Source organism: Mastigoproctus giganteus, chromosome 9 (genome assembly GCF_048544385.1).
Source record: "Mastigoproctus giganteus isolate SK-2022 chromosome 9, ASM4854438v1, whole genome shotgun sequence".
Lineage (NCBI taxonomy): Eukaryota > Metazoa > Arthropoda > Arachnida > Uropygi > Thelyphonidae > Mastigoproctus > Mastigoproctus giganteus.
Genome location: NC_143583.1, coordinates 206118022 through 206140906, shown reverse-complemented (window position 1 = coordinate 206140906; position 22885 = coordinate 206118022). Strand labels below are relative to the sequence as shown.

General features: G+C 37.8%; 1 protein-coding gene across 1 annotated transcript in view; it reads right to left on the bottom strand.

Annotated features, from left to right (window-relative positions):
* Positions 1–21183, bottom strand: part of LOC150081073 (protein tudor-like) — a 114632-nt gene extending 93449 nt beyond the window's left edge. Inside the window, exons 1-2 of the mRNA XM_090380906.1 lie at positions 18800–21183; positions 1120–1253 (exon numbers count right to left, since the gene is read on the bottom strand). Of these exons, the coding sequence (XP_090237032.1) occupies positions 1120–1253; positions 18800–21161 (2496 nt within the window). The 5' untranslated portion in view covers positions 21162–21183. The remainder of the gene's footprint in view (positions 1–1119; positions 1254–18799) is intronic.
* Between the last annotated feature and the right edge of the window lie 1702 nt (positions 21184–22885).

Below are 22885 nucleotides of genomic sequence, written 5' to 3'. Positions count from 1 at the left end.
ACCTTGAGTACTGCATACAGGTCTGGAAGCCTCACTTGAGAAGAGGTAAGAGTTGCTAGAACGAGTACAGAGAAGGGTACTCGTTCTAGGGGTGCTAGAACGAGTACCCTTCGTTCTAGGGGTGCTCTTACGAAGAAAGGCTTAAGTTCTGCAAATTGCAGCATTTGGAGGCTAGGCACCTGCAAGGCGATCTGATTGAGGTGTATAAGGCCTTGAATGGATTGAGCAGGCTCAATGCTGATAGGATTCTTCCTGTTACTCAGATTACAAACCTGAGGGGGCATAAACTGAAATTGAGTAAACACAGTTGTCGTACAGATGTGAGGAAATTTGCTTTTAGTGAGTAGGTAGTTGATTGCTGGAGCAAAGTTCCATCTATCGTTGTGGAAGTTGATAAGGCAGAACTAGACAAACATTTGGAATGAATGGATCGGTGAAATGGATAGGTTTTTTTTTGGCTGATGTTGTATAGGCTTGCTTTCTTTCATCGTATGTCTCTACTAATGCTAATATGCATAAGAAATGGCTGTTTTCAGTGCCTATATTATTTAAATTATGAACATCCCTGAGAACATGTCGATATTTCCTCAGATGTTCTCCATGTATTTTAAATCCAGCAAGATGGCCAGTCGATTATAGAAATGCCATCAGCTAGGAATCATTCCCACATCAAAGCCACATCATGGACTGGAGTATTATCTTGTTGAAATTTTTAACTGGTAGAAGGTTTTTCTAAGGATTCAATGAATGGCATAAGATGCTAACAGAGAAACTGTTGATAAGCAGTTGCATCACATGCATGTGATAAAAATGCTAAACATTTGTCCATTACTGAAAAATTCTTCCTAAACCATCACACTGCTACATCCTATCAGGGCTTTCAGAATGTCACCCCATTCTTGTGATCATGGCAACAGTAAACATGAGCATGTTACTGTAATTTTATGATAAGGCATCAACGCCAGTAGCGACATTTCAATTTCCTTTGCCCGTATGTTCCATCAGAATTAATAAGGTAGGTAGGTTTGTCGTTCAGCTATGAGACATGACAGTTCATAGTTTAATAAATAACCAATATAATAAAATCAAATTTCTTATTTTAAAATAGTTAAGGCAAACCTGAAGTGCTCCTTTACTATACCAGGAATCCATCTTGTCCATTAAATTATTGAGTTCTGTCATATTCTTTTGTAACTGGCACCAAAACCTTCCCGGATTCGTTACATCTGTTATTAGCACCAACTCTTTGGAGCCTTCAATGCAAACATTCAGTGCAATTAATAAAGTACAGAAATGAATTATATTTCAAAACAATACCCAATTTATATGGGGAAAAAAGATCTTGTTATATAGCAATTAGATGTACAACACTATTTTATAAAAACTATTCCTTCACTGCAAGAGGTACACATGGAATATAATAAGTCTACTCTACCACTGATATAAGGCAGGGCTGACTGGAAGTATTATGGTGGCGATCTGAGCAAAAATATTTTGCAAAGCCTTTTGTTTATAAAACAGTATATAACAGTTAAATGAATATTTTCTCGAAAAAAAAAATAATAATAAATTTTTAAATTATTTGTGCAGCTACAGGTTCTTAAATGCAAATAAGCATTACCAAGAAACTTTTTTTTAACCAAATTTTTCATGATATCTGGGAAATCACTTTATTTTGACAACTTATTTTCTAGACAGCACTTTTATAGAGCTGTCTAGAGCACTTTTATAGATTCAAAAAACAAAAGAAATATTAGAGAGAAAAAATAATATAAGTATATACTATGTTCAGTGGTGAGCTGTGAATATTTTAACAATGGGCTCACAGTTTTGCTGACTGACAGAAGCCTGATGTCACCGGTGTGGGAAGCACCTCAGGCTTCCGCCAGAGGCGCTTCCCACGTTTGCCCTATCAGTCAGCGCCAAGCACTCACTAGTAGCGTGACGCATTTTTTGTGACCGGTATGATATCTGGAGTCAATCTGGTCATTCCCCCTTTACGATAATACCTGGATCCAATAGTATCTCGAGTTCTAACTTTTTAGAGTAGTATAGCGGCACAATCATACTTCCTTAAGAAAGTATGATTGTGCAACAATATAAGGATTTGTCATATAAAAATAAATTTTCTGTTTATACTCCGGGACGATCAAACAGTCAGAAGAGTTCACAAAATAGACAGAATACACGAAACAGCACCGTATTTAGCAGTCACGGGCTTGAACCCTGGTCATTCAAGGCATGTGTACTTATGCACTGCACACTGACAACTCGGCCAATGTGATTGCAACAATACAAATATTTGTCAACAATTTATTTTTTCGTCTGGCATTAATTTTCGTAACATTCGATTGTTAAGTTCCCTGAACAGCTGCGTATGTCGTTTCAACTACAAGATTGGTATTTCAATCGACGCTAGACATTTAGATACATTGCACTCACGAGTATACATCTCTTACTTTAGTTGTCATAAATCCATTGTATCTTGTCTTCCAGAAATTAATAAAATCTGCGAATGTTGAATAAAATATTTACAATACAAAAGCTCTTATTTTGTAATCAATATACAAATCAAAATACCTTAAACAAACGCAAAGGATTCACATAAAACCATCTACCGCGCGTACTCGGTACATGCACCACTTTTTTTTTTTATGTGAACCCCAAACACGAGAGGTATTAGAACCTATAGTACTTAGTACCATGCATGGGTTGGAGGTTGAGAAGACGAAAGAAGATATTTGTTGACATTGGACTTGAACTTCTGTAGATTGTAATTTTCAGGAAATACGTATGAAGGAAGGTTGTTCCAGAAAACGGCAGTTGAATGAATAAACGAGGAAGATGAAAAGATGGTTCTGTGGGTTTGAAGTTGGACAGTAAATGGATGTTGGCTGGTGGTGGCACGTGTCGGCACTGTTTTGAAAGAGAGAGCGGGAATTATAGAAGCCAATTCAGAAGAACAGTGCCAATGGAAGTATATGTAGAAGAGGCATGCAGCAGAAACAGTACGTCTATGAGACAGCGAGTGGAGAGACTTTGTTAAAGATGAATCATTAAATAACTTAACTGCCCTCTTCTGAATGGAATCAAGAATCCTGAGAGAGGTTTTGGAGGCACAACCCCAGATGTGGGAACAATATTCCATGGCAGGACGGATTTGCGATTTATACAGAGTGAGCAGCTGTTTGGAAGAAAAGTAATGCCAAGAGAAAAAGAGAAAACCAAGTTTTTTAGATGCAGAGGAAGCAATATTTGTAATGTGCTTGTGCCAAGAGAGATTAGAAGTCAGGGTAATCCCCAAAAGAGATATATCATTTTGCCTAGAAATCGGAGTGTCAATAAAGATAAGCTTTATTGACACTCCGATCCTCTCGCAATCCTTTTTGCGAGATATAAGACAAGATTGAGTTTCAGAAGGGTTGAAATCAACTAAGTTGTCTTTGCCCCACTGTAGAATTACCTGAAGATCGGCATTTAAGGAATTGGTAGCAGATTTTTGAGAAGTTGAAGCTGATTGAGCAGGACAAGGTTTCTCAAAATGGAAAGTGGAATGCAATGTGCTATCATCGGCAAAACTATGGATAGGATTTCCAGTCAATGGAAGAAGGTCATTAATATACATGAGGAAAAGAGTGGGGGAAAAAACTGAACCTTGGGGGACACCGGCATTAGTGGAGAAGTTAGAAGACAGAGAGCCATCTACCATCACCCTCAGTGAGCGATCAGAGAGAAAACTGGATAACCAATTACTAAAAACAGTTGGCAAACCATAAGATGGAAGCTTGTTTAGAAGACCTTTATGCCAAACACGATCAAAAGCCTTTGAGATGTCAAGAGCAACTACTTATGTTTCACCGAACCTTTCCATTGAATTAGTCCATAAATGGGTAACATAAGCCAGAATATCACCAGTGGATCAACACTGACAGAATCCATACTGGCGATCGTTGATCAGACGGAAGGTTTCTAGGTAGTTTAAGAGGTGGCGGTTAATTGATTTCTCCATTACTTTAGAAAGACTCGAACCCTGGTCTAATCAAGAAGCGTGTGCTACACACTGCTACTCCTGCCCACCTGGCTACGGAGGCACCTTTAGCGGGAGCCAAAGAACATTTTGTTACATACAATGTACTGTGCATCAGAAGCATTTTTAATTCCAACACATGTAAAGCCGAAATTCAAATAACTTTCATTGTACTTGCGTTTTGTTCTTTTATTAGTTGGTTCCTGTTTTTTCACTTCGGATTTTTAGGGAACAAAAGACTGTGATTGTTTATCCTCACTTTGAAGTGTGACAATACTAGAAGTACCTTTTTTCAACCATAAATCCATGGTAATTTATTTTAATAATAATATTTAGAATTACTGATAATTATCACAAAAATTTATACAAGGAAGTGAGTTTGGTTATGATATCGGTTTGCTTCCCCCTCTCCTTCAACCCGTGTACTCCAGGTTGAATCGCATACAAATGGCATATCAGATCACTGCATTGCTACTTTTTCATAGATGTCATTACCTTTACGCATACTTCTTTATGCAAAATAAAGTGTTCCGCTGTCTATTTGATTATTAGTCTATGCAAGTATATTAATAACTGAAAAAAAAAGATACAAATGTGGTGTATGCTACAATTATGCAAAATTTATCTATTTTTTTTATTATTAATTACCGTATTTCCCCATGTATAAGATGCACCTTTTTTCGAAAAATTTGTGGTCTAAAAACTGGGTGCGTCTTATACAGTGGTTGTAGATTTTTTTTACTTGCATTTCCCGCTTTTTTCCACTTGTCTTTGTGCTCATTGTTTTGCACTTGTTACCAATCTATTAGGTTATGTTTTGCCACGTTCTGCCCAGAAATGGCTCAGAAAAGATTTTCATACAGTGCTGAATTCAAGTTAAAATGATCCAGTTTGCAAAAGTGAATGGAAATCGTGCTGCTGAATGTAAGTTTGGTCCTCCTCCAACTGAGAAAACAATCCGAGACTGGCTATGGGAAGAAGAAACCCTACTGAAAACGCCAAGGCAGAAGAAGGCCATGAGAGGCAAGTCAGCAAAATGGCCTGATTTAGAGAGGGAATTGAAGATATGGATTGAGGAGCAAAGGGCAATTGGAATTCCTGTGCCCACAAAGATGGTTCAGCATGAGGCAAGAAGAATTGCTGACGAAAAAGAAGTTACTGATTTTAAAGGAAGACACAATTGGTGCTTCAGGTTCATGAAATGGAATGGACTAAGCATGCGTACACACACCAGACTTGCCCAAAAGATGCCTGAAAGCTATGAGCAGAAGGTCCTTGAATTTCATCGTTTTGTCATTCAATGTCGGAAGACATCAGTTTGAGTTGGGACAGATTGCAAATATGGGCAAAGTCTCCCTTCAATTTGATGTCCCAAGTAACAGAACTGTTGATAAGAAGGGGGTGAAAACTGTAACTGTGAAGACAAGTGGACATGAAAAGAGCCATTATACAGTTGTTCTAGCTTGTTGTGACGACGGAACCAAGCTGCCTCCTATGCTGATTTTCAAACGCAAATCAATGCCAAAAGAAGACATTCCTCAAGGAGTGATTGTCCACGTTCATGACAAGGGTTGGATGGATCAGGATGGGATGAAGATCTGGTTTGAGAAAGTTTGGAGCAGGAGACCAGGTGGGCTCTTACGCAAACCTGCCCTATTGGTTGTTGTTATTTTGGTTTTTAGGAGCATTAGCAACTAAGGCCATATTGCTCCGGTGGTCATTCCCTGACTTTTCCGCATCCTCCGTATTTGGTGGTGACGGGCTCAAACCTCGGTCTAATCAAGAAGCGTGTGCTACGCACTGCTGCTCCTTCCCACCTGGCCCTATTGGTGCTTGATCAGTTCAGGGCACACATAACAAAAAACACAAAGAAGATTGCTGCAAAGCAAAAAACAAAACTTGCCGTCATACCTGGAGGCTTGACATCCCAGCTCCAACCACTTGATGTCAACATTAACAAACCCTTCAAAGCTGCCATGAGAGACAAATGGAACCAATGGATGAAGTGTTCTGGGGACAATTTGACACTAGCAGGAAGAGTGAAGAAACCAACTATAGGAGAAGTTTGTACCTGGGTGAAAAGATCCTGGGATAATATCATGATTGAGATTGTTGTCAAGTCATTTAAGAAGTGTGGCATTTCAAATGCCATAGATGGAACTGAGGATTAGGCAATATATGAAGACAGTGATTCGTCATCAGACACAGATGAGGACAAGCTAATGGATGGGAGTTTTGACAGTGATGAGGAGTTGTATGAATTTTATGATGAATAAAACTTGAATTCAATAACTTTATGTAATACATTTTTTTTCAAATTTTGGGCCCCAAAATTAAGGTGCATCTTATACATGGGGAAATATGGTACATAGAAATGGGACAATAAACAACATTATATTATTTATTACATTACATTATTTTTATTACCCCTTTTGCTTCATTAATTTTGAATACTGCATTTATGGATATAAGAAAACACTTGTTTATGGATGTATATCAAATGTAATGCATAAGGCAGATAATAATGGGCAAATGCCATTATTATCTACTTTCTGGGATAGATACTCTAGTATAGGGATTGAACACCACACTTAAAACTTTTTATGCAACCACTATAGTGCTTTCAATATACTGTACAGTATTTCATTTTTAACTGCTTGATTATCATAAAAAATGTGTGTTGGTATACATGATGATGCTAATATACATGATCAATTTATGTGAGAAAAACCATTCAACTGAATCCAATTTACAAAAAGAAACTGACCCTCAGTGCAGTAATAAGTTTAAAACAAAGTTAAAAGGAGGTGGTGGGGGTAAATGTCTTGAATTTTGGTAATTTTTCTAGCCTTCTGCAAGACAAATATTCTAATCCACTACTGGAAGGAAAGTTTGTTTGGAAACATGAAAATATGAATTTCAATTCAATCATGTAATGGACAACAAGTACAAACATTGATTGCATATAGGTGAATCAAATAGTTAAAATTATTTAACTTATTTCCCTTAGATAAATTTTAACATGGATAACAAGTTGGATTATTTCAGTGCTCCAGTTAAAACTAGTTCTTAACAATAATCATTACTATTCAATCTCGAACTTCTCAGAATTGCAGCACTATCGCGGCAATGCTGGGAGTGCATTTATTTTCATTGACAAAGCTGTTGATCCTCTTTTTACCAAAACTTAATCCATGCTTGGATGAAACCTTGCCAGTGGAGTGCAAATCAGACCTAAAGCCTCACACAAAGCACTCAGCTAAATAACCTGATCATCCATCTCAAACAACAAGATCAACATAGTTGTTTATTTCAACAATATAATTTCCACTTAAGGGCAAGCTCAAGCTAACGTTAAACACCATACTCTGGTATTCCTAGTGCAACTCCCTCTTCTCAGTATAAAATTGAAAAGAAATGAAATGTCAAATTGCAAACAAATACTTCTAACATATGTTTGCAAATTCTTGTGTATATAATCCAATTCTTGGATTATATTCACAGGGATTCGAAACTCTTCCAAAGGGTGCTGTGGAAAAGTTTCTTTGCAAATGGTGCAACCCTTTAAAAAATCCTAAATGCACATAGAGGCCTGGAAGGCCAGGTGGAAGTGAAGTCAATGCTGCAACCTTAAAACCACGGAAACAAACCAGTACACTTTCTCCTTCTTCTATGTGCCTCCTTTTGCTTCTTTCCCTTTAGGAAATGTCATTTCCTGAAGGAAGTATGCCTGTCAGGGAGTTCATTTTAGCTGCATACAGCTCAGTAATGCTAAATTCAGTTTAACTTGGATTTCGAGTCAGTCATACTGTTTCTATGCATTTTGTGTCTGAGTGATTGATTTTAGTTTACCATGTAAGTTGTTTCAACTTTCTTTTATCACAATGGCCTCAAAGAGACTGCGTGAGTCAGCTAGTTCTAATAACCGAAGGTCAAGAGGTATTGGAAGAACTTGCCAATGGAAACTAAATTGAACATTATAAAAAGACTGGAATCAGGAAGGCCCTAGATTCACACACTATTGTAAATATTGTGAAAACAGCATACATATACGGTTCAGTAAAGAAATAGTGACTTAAAATCAGCTATAAATATGGCTCACACCAAACAGTTAAAATTTAACTTATTTCCCATAGATAAATTTTAACATGGATTCACTCGGTGCTCTGTTTTTACAGCTCCAATTAAAAGTGCTGAGTGGGAGATGTCTGTACAGCTATATTGAGATATACTGCAGTATTCTTCATTCCTTTAGGAACCCTATCCTATACAGTTAACTGTTACTAAGCTATTATCCCTTCCTTTAACTCAAAGTAATAATGATAATTTCAAATTCATAAAATATTAATACAAGTTCTTACAAGTTTATGGCAATCAAATTTTTGGTAAGAGTGTGATTACCATAAATCAAGTTTATGGTAATCACATCTTACCAGCCAAGTGTTACAAAAAAAAAAAAAAAAAACAGAAAAAAAAAAAAAAAAAAGGAAAAAAAAATGCTTAATCAGTTAAACTCTTTTTTATAATCAAGGGTCTAAATTAAAAATTTCATGAAATGGAACACTTGTTACTAAAACATCTTATTCTTAATACTCAAGTATGTACAATGTATTACCAATGTGTCTGCAATGAACCAAAATAGGGTTTCAGTTCCCTCTGGTCTATTCTGAGCTCTATTCATAACCTATCATTGTCCTGTTCATTCTGAGCCCTATTCATAATCTGTCATTCAATATTATTAATAAAAATAATAATAATAATAATCTCTTCTAAAACCCGAGTAAACTTATTTCCTTTTAATCATTAGCATAATAATGCTAATGTATTTCCCAAAATATTCAATAACGTATGAGAAATATCTTATTCTGAGTTATTCTTTTTTTATACAACTAATTAACATAGTGTTTCTGTCTCTACAAAAAGAAAGGTGTCCATTGTTTTTCCTAATTTTCAATATTTTTTAATTTTGCATTAAGGCCAAGGGGCATCAGTCTATGTCTGTAAAATTTTTTTTTTTTTTATGTAGACCCCAAACAAGAGGTATTAGAACCTATAGTACTTAGTACCATGCTTGGGTTGAAGGTTGAGAAGACAAAAGAAGATATTTGTTGACATTGAACTTCTGTAGACTGTAATTTTCAGAAAATACGTATGAAGGAAGGTTGTTCCAGAACACGGTAATTGAATGAATAAACGAGGAAGATGAAAAGTTGATTCTGAGCTTGAAGTTGACAGTAAATGGATATTGGCTGGTGGCTGCACATGTTCGGACTGTTTTGAAAGAGAGAGCAAGAATAACAGAAGCCAATTCAGAAGAACAGTGCCCATGGAAGTATCTGTAGAAGAGGCATGCAGCAGAAAGCATACGTCTATAAGACAGCGAGTGGAGAGACTTTGTTAAAGATGAATCATTAATTAACCTAACTGCCCTCTTCTGAATGGAATCAAGAAGCCTGAGAGAGGTTTTGAGGGCACCACCCCAGATGTGGGAACAATATTCCATGGCAGGGCGGATTTGTGATTTATACAGAGTGAGCAGCTGTTTGGAAGAAAAGTAACGCAGAGAGCGAAAGAGAAAACAAATTTTTTTAGATGCAGAGGAAGCAATATTTGTAATGTGCTTGTACCAAGAGAGATTAGAAGTCAGAGTAATCCCCAAAAGAGATATATCATTTTGCCTACAAATGGAATGTAACTAAAGATAAGCATAGGAGCAGAAGAATCCTTTTTGCGAGATATAAGACAAGACTGAATTTTAGAAAGGTTGAAATCAACTAAGTTGTCTTTGCCCCACTGGAGAATTACCTGAAGATCGGCATTTAAGGAATTGGTAGCAGATTTTCGAGAAGTTGAAGCTGATTGAGCAGGACAAGATTTCTCAAAATAGAAAGTGGAAAGCAATGTGCTATCATCGGCAAAACTATGGATAGGATTTCCAATCAATGGAAGAAGGTCATTAATATACAAGAGGAAAAGAGTGGGGGAAAGAACTGAACCTTGGGGGAAAACCAACATTAGTGGAGAGGTTAGACAGAGAGCCATCTACCATCACCCTCAGTGAGCGATCACAGAGAAAACTGGATAACCAATTACAAAAAACAGTTGGCAAACCATAAGATGGAAGCTTGTTTAGAAGATCTTTATGCCAAACATGTTCAAAAGCCTTTGAGATGACAAGGGCAAATGTTTGTGTTTCACCGAACTTTTCCATTGAATTTGTCCATAAATGGGAAACATAAGCCAGAATATCACCAGTGGATCGACACTGACAGAATCCATACTGGCGATTGTTGATCAGATGGAAGGTTTCTAGGTAGTTTAAAAATTGGCAGTTAATTGATTTTACCATTACTTTAGAAAGAGTCGAAGTATGAGACGATGATGATGCAATGAGACCATAATTGGATGGGAGGGATTTGTCACCCTTTTTAGGAACTGGCTGGATATGAGCAAATTTTCAAGCAGAAGGAAAAACACCTTTGGAATAAGAAAGTGAAAAAAGGTGGCAAAGAATAGGAGTAAGTTCAGAAGCACAGGTTTTGAGAACAAGTGGAGAAATACCATCAGGCCCTGGGGCTTTCTTAGCATCGTGATTGGTCAAAATCCTTCTGACATCCTTTTGACAAAAGACCACAGGAGGCATTAAATGGAGCATGTTGGGAATGGTGGGAGGTGTTTACCAAGATCATTAATATATGAGTTGGAAGAAAAATGGGATGCTAGCAGGTCAGCTTTATCCTTGGCTGAAGTGACAACAGAACCATCTGGTTTGGACAGAAGTGGGCATAAGTTGCGGCCAATAGCTTTGGCAAGAGACCAAAATGCTCGGCTACCATTAGGGCAAGTAGCAAGTTTTCTACTCTTAGCCTGTCAAACTCTAGTTTAGACTGATTAATAACTGCTTTACAATTGTTGCGAGCTTTGGTGTAGGCAAAAAATGAAACTGAAGAATTAGAAACAAGCCAATTACAATATGCAACGTTCTTCTCTTGAACAGTCTTAGCACATTTATTGGAAAACCAAGGTTTAGATAAAGGACGAGATTTTAAAGTGGAGTGTGGGATAAAGGATTCCATTCCTGCAAGAATAATTTCACTGACACGATCTGAGCAAATGTTGACATCAGAATTTTTGAAACAGTAATCCGACCAAGGAAAAGAAGAAAAGAAATCTCGCAGTTCATTCTATTTTGCATTCTTGTAATGCCAAACAATACGAGGTTGGCAATAGCCATGAGATAAAGGCTCTATTGGAGAAGAGACAATCACCAAGTTGTGATCTGAAGTGCCTAAAGGACCTCTCACTTCGTCCATGTACTTAGAAGGGTTGTTTGTGAGAAAAAGATCAAGCACGTTGGCTGTATGATTAGGATTGTTCAGTATTCTTGTAGGTAAATGAACAATCTGTGCAAGGTCATTAGTACTGTAATTGCAAAAGCCTCAGCATCTCGACCAGCTTGGTCGGTGTGACTAGAAAACGGAAGCAAGCTGGAGTTCTGAACATTAAAATCGCCAAGGAAAATTACCTCACTGTTAGTAAAGTTGGACTTGAGAAAGTTAAGTTGCAAAGAGAGGAAGTCAAAGAGCTCCAAATGATTAGTGGAATTGGGAGAACAGTAGAGACAACAGATGAATTTGACACAATGAGATAGAGAGATTTTAAGCCAGAGAAGATCAAAGAGAGGAGTTTCCAAATTGCCAAGTCTCTGACAGGGAATATCAGAACAGACATATGCACAAGTACCACCTTTGAGGCGAAAGGAATCATACAGCGAATAATTTGGGCATCTGAGATGAGCAGTAGTTGAATCAACCGATAACTGAGATTCTGTCAGAAAAAGTACATAGGGTTTAGCAGACTGCAAGTGGAAATGGTCATCATTGAGATTAGAATTGAGACCACATATATTTGTGAAATGAATTAGGAAATGCTTGGGAGGTTTAGACCTTTTCGCAGATAAGCTTGCTCTATTAGTTTGACAATTCATGGTGTATTCAATAGAAAGAAAAAGTGGGCGGGACATGCTGTATGAAGTAATGAAATTTTTGGATATGGCATACATATGGCAAGAACATACCCAGATCCTTGACATAACGTGGCCTCGACAATGCTCCCTGCATACACACTACTCGGACTCCTTCCAGTCACTATCTGGCAGAGCAGAAGTAGCAAGATTATACACTAGCTGATCCGGAAGCCTCCTAGAGAGTTACCAATAGGTTCGGTCCGATGTACTAACTAGCGGCCGGCCTGCGAACACCGTTTTAGAGCTGTACCCTCGAAATGTAAGGAATATTGGATCTCGCCACAATGTTCATCATAACCTCAAAAGTCATCAATCATCCTGCATGATGGAAGAGATAGGAAAGGGTTGACCGGAACTTAGATCCAGAGTTTAAACATGGGTTCCACCACTTCAAGCCTCCAATAAGCAAAGTGGTGGTATTGCACCAGTTGATGAGAGTCATCTACCACCTAGTACTGCCTTGTAACATAGAGGGGCGACATTCCTCCATGTGGTGTGGGCGCTACACCTCAACCCCTGCTTACGTTGGTTCACACCTGGGTGGTCACCCACCATGTACTTGTGCATGGAGGTTATACCCAGGATTACTAACAGTCCCACCATCGTGAAGGTGCAAACAGAGGATTTGGCTGTCACAGACCGTCCAGACTTCGCCGAAATTGGGTCCACTTGACTTGAGTGTCACCCGAATATCAGTTCCATCAGCATTTTAGACTCCCAGGTAGCAAGTACAAAGGGTACTAGGAAAGTTTTGCAATATGATGCAACAATGAATCACAGGAAGCTGCTTGTTGCTGCATGTTGAGACATGTTCATACGTGCATAGTAGCCGCCGCACCAAGTCGATGGGCTCAGTTATTCATTAGTAGTGAGAGTGTAAAGTGCTTGCGATGGCATCGTGGTCACGAAATGAGATAAGGACAGTTTTGCGGTATAATTTTGTGCGTGGTTTAACCATAGACCAGTGCTTAGAAGAAATGACTCTTGCACTAGATGATAATTGTCCACATCGTACAACGATATTCAGGTGGTATAGAGAATTCCAAAGGGGAAATTTCACTCTGGAGGATTCTGAGAGGCCGGGAAGGCCACGAACGTCAGTTACGGAGGAAAACGTTACTGCTGTGAGGAAAATGCTTGACGAAAACAGGCGAGTGACCTACCAACAGATAGAGGATACTTTGGGCCTAAATGCACCAGCAATTCGTTCGATTCTGCAAGATCATTTGCACGTGAAGAAACTTTGTTCTCTCTGGGTGCCGCATCAACTGACTGAAGAGCAGATGACACGACGTGTGACTTGGTGCCGGGAGATGTTAAAAAAGTTTGATAAGGGACAATCTCGGTATGTGAACAACATGGTGACAGGTGACGAGACTTGGCTGTACTATTACGATCTGCCGACCAAGGCTCAAAACAAAGTTTGGGTCTTTGATGATGACGACACACCCGTAATTGTCAGAAAATCCCGATCTGTAAAGAAGAAAATGATAGCTGTATTTTTCAAATCGAGTGGAATTGTGGAACGTGTCGTTTTGGACAAGCAGAAGACAGTCACAGCTAAGTGGTATACTGAACACTGCCTGCCTAAAGTCATTGGATCTATGAAGAACCTGCGGCCAAAGTCAAGAATGGACACCTGGTACCTCCATCACGATAATGCTGCAGCTCGCCGCGCCAAAGCCTGCACCGAATATTTGACCACGACAGGACTGAAACTTCTCGAGCACCCTCCCTACAGTTCAGACCTTGCTCCCTGCGACTTTGCACTGTTCCCGCATGTGAAAATGAAGCTAAAAGGGAGGCGGTTTTCCAGTGATGAGGACCTTCTACGGGCTTGGGACAACGAGTGTGCTTTACTCCCTAGTGAAACTTGGCAGAACTGGTTTAAAGATTGGTTTCGGAGGATGGAGAGGTGTATTGAATGTAGAGGAAATTACTTTGAAAAAATTAAATAAACAAAGCTGTATTGCAAAACTTTCCTAGTACCCTTTGTACAGCTTGTCTGGCATATCTGAGAGAATGTCTAAATGGCATATCTGAGAGAGAGTGAATGACAACCTCAATCACCTCAACAGATGATCCTGCAATGCTTCTTTAACCAGTGATTCTATTATTTTCCCCGGAACACAAGTTAATCTAACAGGTCTATAGTTACTTGTGTCACCCTTTTAAACCGCCTTTGTGAATTGGTGATACATTTGCACATCTCCAGTCCATGGGGATCTACCCTGAATCCAAGGAAGCTCTCATAATTATGGCTAAGGGTTTGCTTACTTCCTTTGCTGCCTCCTTTAATAACTTTTAATAACATTAATAACCTTTAATTTGAAGAACAACAGCTGATATTTCGGCTTTGTGGATTAAAACTGGGTGAAGAAGACAATTTGTCTACATCATGAAGCTTTGCTTTTGACAAAATTTGAATTTTTGCAGCATTCATGTTGCAATCCTTTCTAGAAGAAAAATCATATGGGGGAAAAAAGTTTATAACCAATTGATTTGTCAATGGCAGACTATCTGAAAGACCTAACAAAGGTAGACATAAAACCAGGCCAGAAGCTGTGCCCATCGTGCCAAAAAGAGTAACAGCCGAAAAGCAGCAACAGGAACATTAACTTCATCTAGATCAGACCATGATGAAAAAATGCATGTCTGATTGCTTGAACACAAATTAGATGGCTATTGGTATTTCTCCTCTAAAAATTCAGCAAATGGCTAAGACAAGACTCACAGGCTATGCCAAAAGGAAGGCAAGTCAAGTACAAGATGTAACTGCCAGGAAAATTGCATTTATTGGTGGCTTCAAATGACATCATGGAGCAAAGTGCAAGTCAGTGTGTAAATTGCTTAGATTACAATGAGCTGCTGAAAGAATTGAAAGAAAAGTTGATGGTATCAAGTCATTCAGAACTACTTTAAATATTAACACTAGCTCCAGTTAGTTGGTCTATAAAAGAAACATTGGAACAGTTTAGTGTCTCAGAAAGAATGGTCAAGAAAGCTAGAAAACTTAAAGCAGAAGAAGGAATCATGGCCATACCTAGAAGAAAGCAAGGTAAAAAGCTTTCTGAGCAAGTAAAGCAAAAGATGATGGAGTTTTAAAGATGATGAATATAGTCAGATATGCCCTGGAAAGAAAGGTTACATTTTCATTAGAAATGCAGATGGAATAAAAATGCAAATGTGACTACTACTCAGCGACTTGAAGGAAATGTTTATAACTTATCGAGTTAGAAATGGATCTGACATTGGATTTTCTAAATTTTGTGAACTTATTATTATATTAGCCATATGGTGCAAGGAAGCTTGAGGCTTATGCTGCACCAGGCAAAAAAAAAAAAAAAAAAAAAAATTCCAGCGTTAACCTGAGAGAGAGAGAGAGAGAGAGAGAGAGAGAGAGAGAGAGAGAGAGTAGAGGGAATCACGAAGAAAGCAAGAAAGAGAAGAATGATGATATCCAGCTCAGGACCCTGGGTTTTCCAAGCCCTTACTCACCAGATGTGAGCCCCTGGGAACTTCAACCCAAGTGGTGTGTCCCAGTTGGTGCACCAGGAAGACATTTTGAATGTGTATGCATAATCCATCAAAATGTCAAGTTAATGCTAGCAGCAAGTCCTGTGAATGTGATTACAAGGTTCGCATTGGTAAAACAGTCTGTGATTTGGAGTCAAAAGATTGTATGCTTCATCGGTGTGAAAAATGTCCAGGAATAGATGAATTAAAAAAGTTTCTAGAGAATATTTTTGAAAACAATGAACCAGAACTTGAATTAATGAATTCAAGCAATGGATACACACTGACAGAGATACACTGGACACAAAGCAATTAACAACAGATTTTATTGAAGAGTTGAGTACAAAGATACTTAACCTTTCCTGTCATCACTACATTGCTAAACATCAAAGCTACCATTTGAAGTCAACAAAGGAAAGCCTAATGACAGGAGAATTGGTCATCTTGATGGATTTCGCAGAAAATTATTCACTTGTTGTGCAAGATGCTGTTCAAGGGTTCCACTGGTAGAATAGCCAGGCTACATTGCATCCATTTATCATTTATTACAAGGATGTTGAACTTCAGAATATGTTTCTGCATAATCAGTGACTGCCATTGACATGACACAATTACAGTGCATGTTTTTCTAACCAACTTAATTGAATATTTGAGTAGTAAATGAATAGAACCATCACTAAAGTTCTATTCATTTACTACTCAAATATTAGTGATGGTTCTGTAGCTCAATACAAGAATTTCAACAATTTTATTAACTTGTGTCATCATCAGAAGGATTTTGATCAGTGCTGAATGGAATTTCTTTGGCACTAGCCATGGCAAGTCACCATGTGATGGAATTGGTGGAACAATAAAACAATTGGCAGCACGTGCAAGTCTCCAATGTCCAATTTAAAACTAAATCCTGACACCACGAAACATGTTTGAATTTTGTGACAAACATGTGACTAGAATAAAATTGTTTTGTTTCTAAAGGGGAAATTGAGCAAGTAAGGCCATTTCAAGAGAAATGATTCATAGATGGCCATCTTATTGCTGAAACAAGAGAAAATCATCGTTTCATTCCTACTGATGTAAGACAGATTCGTGTTTACTGAGTATCAAATAACACACCATCATTTGTAACTCATGTAAATCAGACTAGTGAAACCAATATTCAATATGTGCCGATTGTTAATTTACAACTTAGCCAATACATTGCCTGTATTTATGACAACAATTGGTGGATTGGAAATATTTGTGAAATTTCATTTGAAGAACATGATGTATTGGTAAATTTCATGCATCCTCATGGAGCAGCTTGCTCATTTCACTGGATTGCTAGACAAGATGTCTGCTAGATTCCTGAACACCAAATTATTGCCAATCTTCCAGCTCCAAAAACAACAACAACATCAACAACGAGACAACAATATAGCTTGCCTGAAGTAGTAATATCAACCATCAATGAAAAATTCCAGTCCATTACAAAGCAGTGATTCAATATCTTCACACTCGCTTATTTCAAATCATATTTTAAATAAATAAATTTAAATAAATAATAAGTGTTTTAAATAAATTTTGTTGCAGTTATAACTTCTTTCAAGCTTAGAAACCAATAGAACATCATCTTTATGCTTGGAATCCTGAATAAAGACCACTTTTCAAGCTTGGGAACTTGCACTAAAGAAACCCATGCAATTTCTTTTCTTGCCATTTGCACTCCCATTGTAAAAAATACAGATCTTTTTGTGCATTGGCAATATATCCTTTCTCCTTAAACCAAAAGGCAGAGTAATTGCAGAAAATTTTACTCTTGTAAATGCAATAGTTCTGTCCTTATTGAGATGTGAAACTTAACTGTCAAATAAGTATGCAAATATTATGTGGAAAATATAAAATGTTTAAGGCCATTTTTTAGGTCTTAAGTAGTAAGACACAACTGAAAAACTATGATTCTTGTTGCTTAAAGCCTGTTCTTTCCAATGGTGGCAAAAACGAGAGAATTGAAGGAGTCCCACATTAAGAAATTTGCCCCTAAAGATAGGTAAAATTTTGATTTTCAAATTTTGAGTTTCTTTGAAGGAAAATAACTCAGCCAGCAAACAAGTATAAGAGCTAATATTTCGTTAGGCTGAATTCATACAGAAGTTAAATGGAATGCCCAAAGAAGAAGGTACGAGAGGTTTTTATTTGAAAGTTATGACTTTCAAAAGTCTTACTTAAAATGGCGCGACAAATTTTTGGTGCCAGTTTTAGGCCACATTTTAAAAAATGTGAAGGTTTTTGGGCCTGGACACCAAAAGTTTTGCATTCTCTGCCAAAAGTTAATTAGGTATACCAAGTTTCAGAGCACTATCTCTCAATGTTGTGCAACAGTAACACTTAAAACTGAAATTTTTTTGTGATTTGCTCCACATAACACAAGGGACCTCCACAAAAAACGTGCTGGTGCCTCAAGCATACTATATTTTGATCTGAATTTTTGCACAACTATTTTGGAAACCAGTTTTAACATCTACACCAAGTTTCAACAAAATCGAAGATGGCAGAGCAGGGACCATCTTCAAAATTAGGCCACAACATGGAATCACCATGCCGAATAATTGCCATTGCAAAAGGGCACACAGCTCCAACAACTTCGGAGATGACAAGCAATTTACAAGTGATAATGCAAATTTTCAAAACCGATGTTAAAATGTCTGAGCAATGTAAATGTGATAATAGTCCCTAATTTAAACAAAGCTAAAGCAATAGAATCATAAGATCAGTGCCAGTATAAAACTTAAATCACTTAATCAAAATTTGTACATTTCATGTAGACAAATCTTGTGTTTTGCTGTTTTCTGAACAAATGGATACATTCTAAGTAAATGACTGCCAAACTTTCAAAACAGTGGTAAAACTACCATACTGCCAGGTCTGCCATTATGAAAGGATGGCTGATTTGGTATGGTGGTTAAAGATCATATGGGGGGAAGGGATAGAAAGGACCAACAATCTGGCTGGGGATTCCAAAATTTACAGTTTTGCCACTATTTCAAGGGCAGAAATTAAATATAAGTTATTCTAACTAAACATTTACAGATATTATTTGAGATTTTGGTTTTCCCTGCTTGTTCATCACAATTCTATAACAACAAATAGCTGCACTCACCATAATTTTGTGAATAAAGAAAACAGTAGGGGGGGGAAGAAAATACAAATCATAATAATTCAAAATACAATCTTGAGAATAAAAATTTACTCACCTATGCTTATGGAAGGTACTAACAATTTTAACTCTGGGCCGGTAATATCATGTTGTCGAAGGAATTCCAGCACTGGTGCATTGTCTGAAAATGTTTCAGTTAAGCACACAAGCCACTTTCCATTGATTTTCCTGCACAGCTCTACTTCCAATATATTTTCTAACATTAAATTTTCCAGTTTATCCACAGGCACTGTTGTGGGACAATGATCAAATGCACATTCGATTCCCTGTATAGATGGAATTGCAAATTTTGGAAGAAGCTTTTTAATGTTTTTTACTGTTGTGGTTTCTCCATTGCCATAATCTATAAAAAATACGTTGTACAAATCACCTTCTATGCTATCAACCTTTGCTCTATAATATACACCATCTTCAGAAAATTTTGCACTTACTAACTGTCCAACTTCAGGGATAAAACTTTCGCAATTAGAAGTAGAATAGAACTCATTTATCTGGTCTTGTAAACTGTCAAGTTCTTTTTTACACTTCATAAGCTGACCAAAGAAGTTAGATGATGACACAAAAGATGTAATATAAATTCTTTCTATTTTCAGTAATGAAGGTGGTGAAATGTTGATATCTATTACTTTATCAGAGCCTTTCCTTAATTCAGAACTGACAATGATGTGAGGATTTACAACCATATTGTGTAGACTAACTATGTAAGTACCATGTGGAGCTAAACACTTAATTTCTGCAACAAGAGTTTTCTCTAATGTCAATTCTTCAAAGTGAGCTGTTTTTGTTTCGGAAGTTAAAATATCTATAGAAATTTCCTCAATATCTGACAGTGAACATTTATAAGCTTGTAATGGCAAATCTTGGAAACTTAGCTTAAGTCTCCTTATACGATCAACAGGCATAAATTCTGAATTACCAAAATCAACAAACCATACTTTAACACTGCAATTAGCAATGGATATGATCTGTGCACGATACCATTCTCCATCGTCCGAATACTTAGCACACACTGGTTGCCCAGCTGAACAACTTTCCAATGTCAGCTGGCCAGATGTTAAACCAGCACCCTTATAATACAACTGCATGGAATTCATCAGCAAATCAATTTTTGGAATGTTCTGCTTTAACTGAAAATAGAATTCAACAGGGCTTTGAACATATGTGACACACACTTCATGGGCTGATCCAACTTCTAGAGGTACATATTTATACTGATTACAGTTCTGATTGCTTAATATGTTTGAGTTGATTAAATCTGTAATGTTTCTGTTTTCATGATAGAGTGTAATAACATAAGATCCTGCTTGATGTGCCAGTATATGACATGAAAACACCCTGTCAGTAGCTATTCTCCTTAAAGTTTCAATATCAAAGGTGTCTGATACCCCAAGCACACATTCTACTGCTTGTGTTGGAAGAGCTAAAAAATCTCTTGGAATAGGTTTTAAATCTGCAATTGCTTTAACTTGTGAACTCCCAAAATCAACAAATAAAACACGGCAGTTAGTTTTATCTACAACACCTTTAATTAATGCTCTACAGTACAGACCATCTATGCTGTTCTGTGCAATACATGGCATCCCACAAGATACCTGTTCAAATGAACACAATCCTGAATGGGTAACATAATTTTTTATACGTTCCATTAATGCATTTAATTCATGTTTACTTGACATGAACTGAACACAGATCTTTTGAGGGGTTTCAATATGTGAAATGTACACATCATATGATTCAGTTTTTTTAAGAGGTATAGCCTGATATGTTTCACCATTATAAACAGGAAATGGAGTTGCTACTGGTGGCACTGAGGGTTTAAAAACACCCAAGCCTTTTTCGTGCATTAACTGGGCAAAAAGCATATTCGTTCCGATTTCTACCAAACGAAGAACAACCAAGTTCTCATACCTGCCAACTATAGTTCCTATAACATCTCTGAACAACAAACGTTTCTCTAAAAAACAAATGGAATCTTCCGGCCACTGTTTCCAATCGACTGGATAAACATCAGCTAAAATACATTCTACTGCAAGGGCGTTCCAACGTGTTAAATAATCATCCCTGCATATATCTGAAATTGCAACAATTTCACTACTACCATAATCTATCAACCGAACACAAACATGAGCATCATCACCAACTTCATATGGCAAAACACATGCACGACACCACCTTCTCATGCGTGGAGAAATGGCACAATACATCACAGACGGAATTAAGTCACACCGACGTAGATAACCACGCTGGGTCTCATATGTCGGCTGTCTCTGAACAAGAGTATTGTCTATAACTTCTACTTCACGAAAGTCCATCTGAACCCACACTTTAATGTAATTTGAATGGGCTTCCACATGTGTAACCTTCATTTGTTTACCGTCGGGAATATTTTGGAATGACATTTTGTCGCTGTACCAAATTTAAATATTAATTTAAAAATATATTAATAATCATTAAATAACAGCAACAACATTTATCGAATATGACATTACCGTATCATCTCAAATAAATGAGTATTACTATACCATCTCAAATCCAGTGAAAGAAAATATATGTTCCAAAACCAACCTACACTAAGATCAACCATAACGACTTCAACTACACAATTCGTCACTAGATGGAGGTCAAAGGAAAAACAAAGTTGTGCAATTAATAAAGCAAATTGTGAACGATACTGAAGAGTCCAAAACTATATCATATTCTTTCTTTATTTAAACAGCATCTGAGGCTCCGAGATTCTCATAAAAACATTTAGACTATTTATAAAAAATGGACAGAGAATCTACATAGCAGAATACAGAATTTACATAAATTCTCGAAATATTCACATAGAATAGAGGTTCCCAAATTACTGAGATCTACGGACCCCTTCAAAAATGACAAAAAATTTGCGGACTCATATATAACGGACCCCTATATATATATATATATATATATAGGGGGTCCGCAGTGTATATATATATATATATATGTGTGTATTGGTGTGCAAAACTTAAGGACTAACACTATTCCTAATGGTTACAACCACAAAATCAAACGAAACAGCCTGTGGCAATTTGCATAACTGTGGCCGTTCAGTAGAAAGCTGCTGCACATGCAAAAATTTGAATCGTGATGAGAGGGCTCCCATAAACAGATAAAAGCAGCAATAACATAATTACAATAACAGTTCAGCAGTTAAGTGCAAATTACCGAATGGTGAGCACGATTGTTACAGACGTTCGATTGGTTTCATACAGTGCTACAGACAACGGAATGGCCAGTAGACAACATCTGGGGGACTTTACCCAGGGTCGAATAATTGGGAAACTCGAGGAAGATCCAAGTGCGAGAAGTACGGCTGCAGGATTCGGTATTGCCCATAGCATCGTCTCACGTGAGTGGTCGACCTTCAGAACAACAGGTACGGCTGTTCGAAGGAACAGTGGTGTTGGTCCACGAAAAACAACGCCCAATGATGATGGCTATATACTCCTATAAGCCAACAGGGAAGGACACCAGACAGCGGAATCCATTGCAAGCCAGCGTACAGGAGCACAGGACACGGGATATCGTGTGGCCAGCGACTCCACAAAGGTGGACTGTTTGCCCGACGGCCAGTACGCTGTGTCCCTTTAACACCTGCCCATCGGAGACGCCGTTTACAGTGGTGCATCGAACACAAGGACTGGACATCAGCGCAATGAGAGTAGATTCAGTCTCAGCAGCAATTTTGGAAGTCAGCTAATCTGGCGAGAGGTTGGCACACGGTATCACCCGCAAACATTATTATTATTATTATTATTATTATTATTAGCCATATGGTGCAAGGAAGCCGGAGGCTTATACTGCACCAGCCAAAAAAAAAAAAAAAAAATTCTGATTTATCCCGAGAGAGAGAGAGAAGTAGAAGGGAATCACCAAGAAAGAGAAGAATGATGATATCCAGCTCAGAACCCTGGGTGTGCCAAGTCCATGTTCACCAGATGTGAGCATCACTGAAAAGGATCGATATGGCGGTCGAGGTGTTCTCGTCTGGGGAGGCGCTATCTTGGATGGACGTACACAAATCCAGATACTGGAAGGCGGTACTGTAACCGGTGCACACAACTGTACTAAGGTAATCCTTTTCCATGTGGGTCTGTTC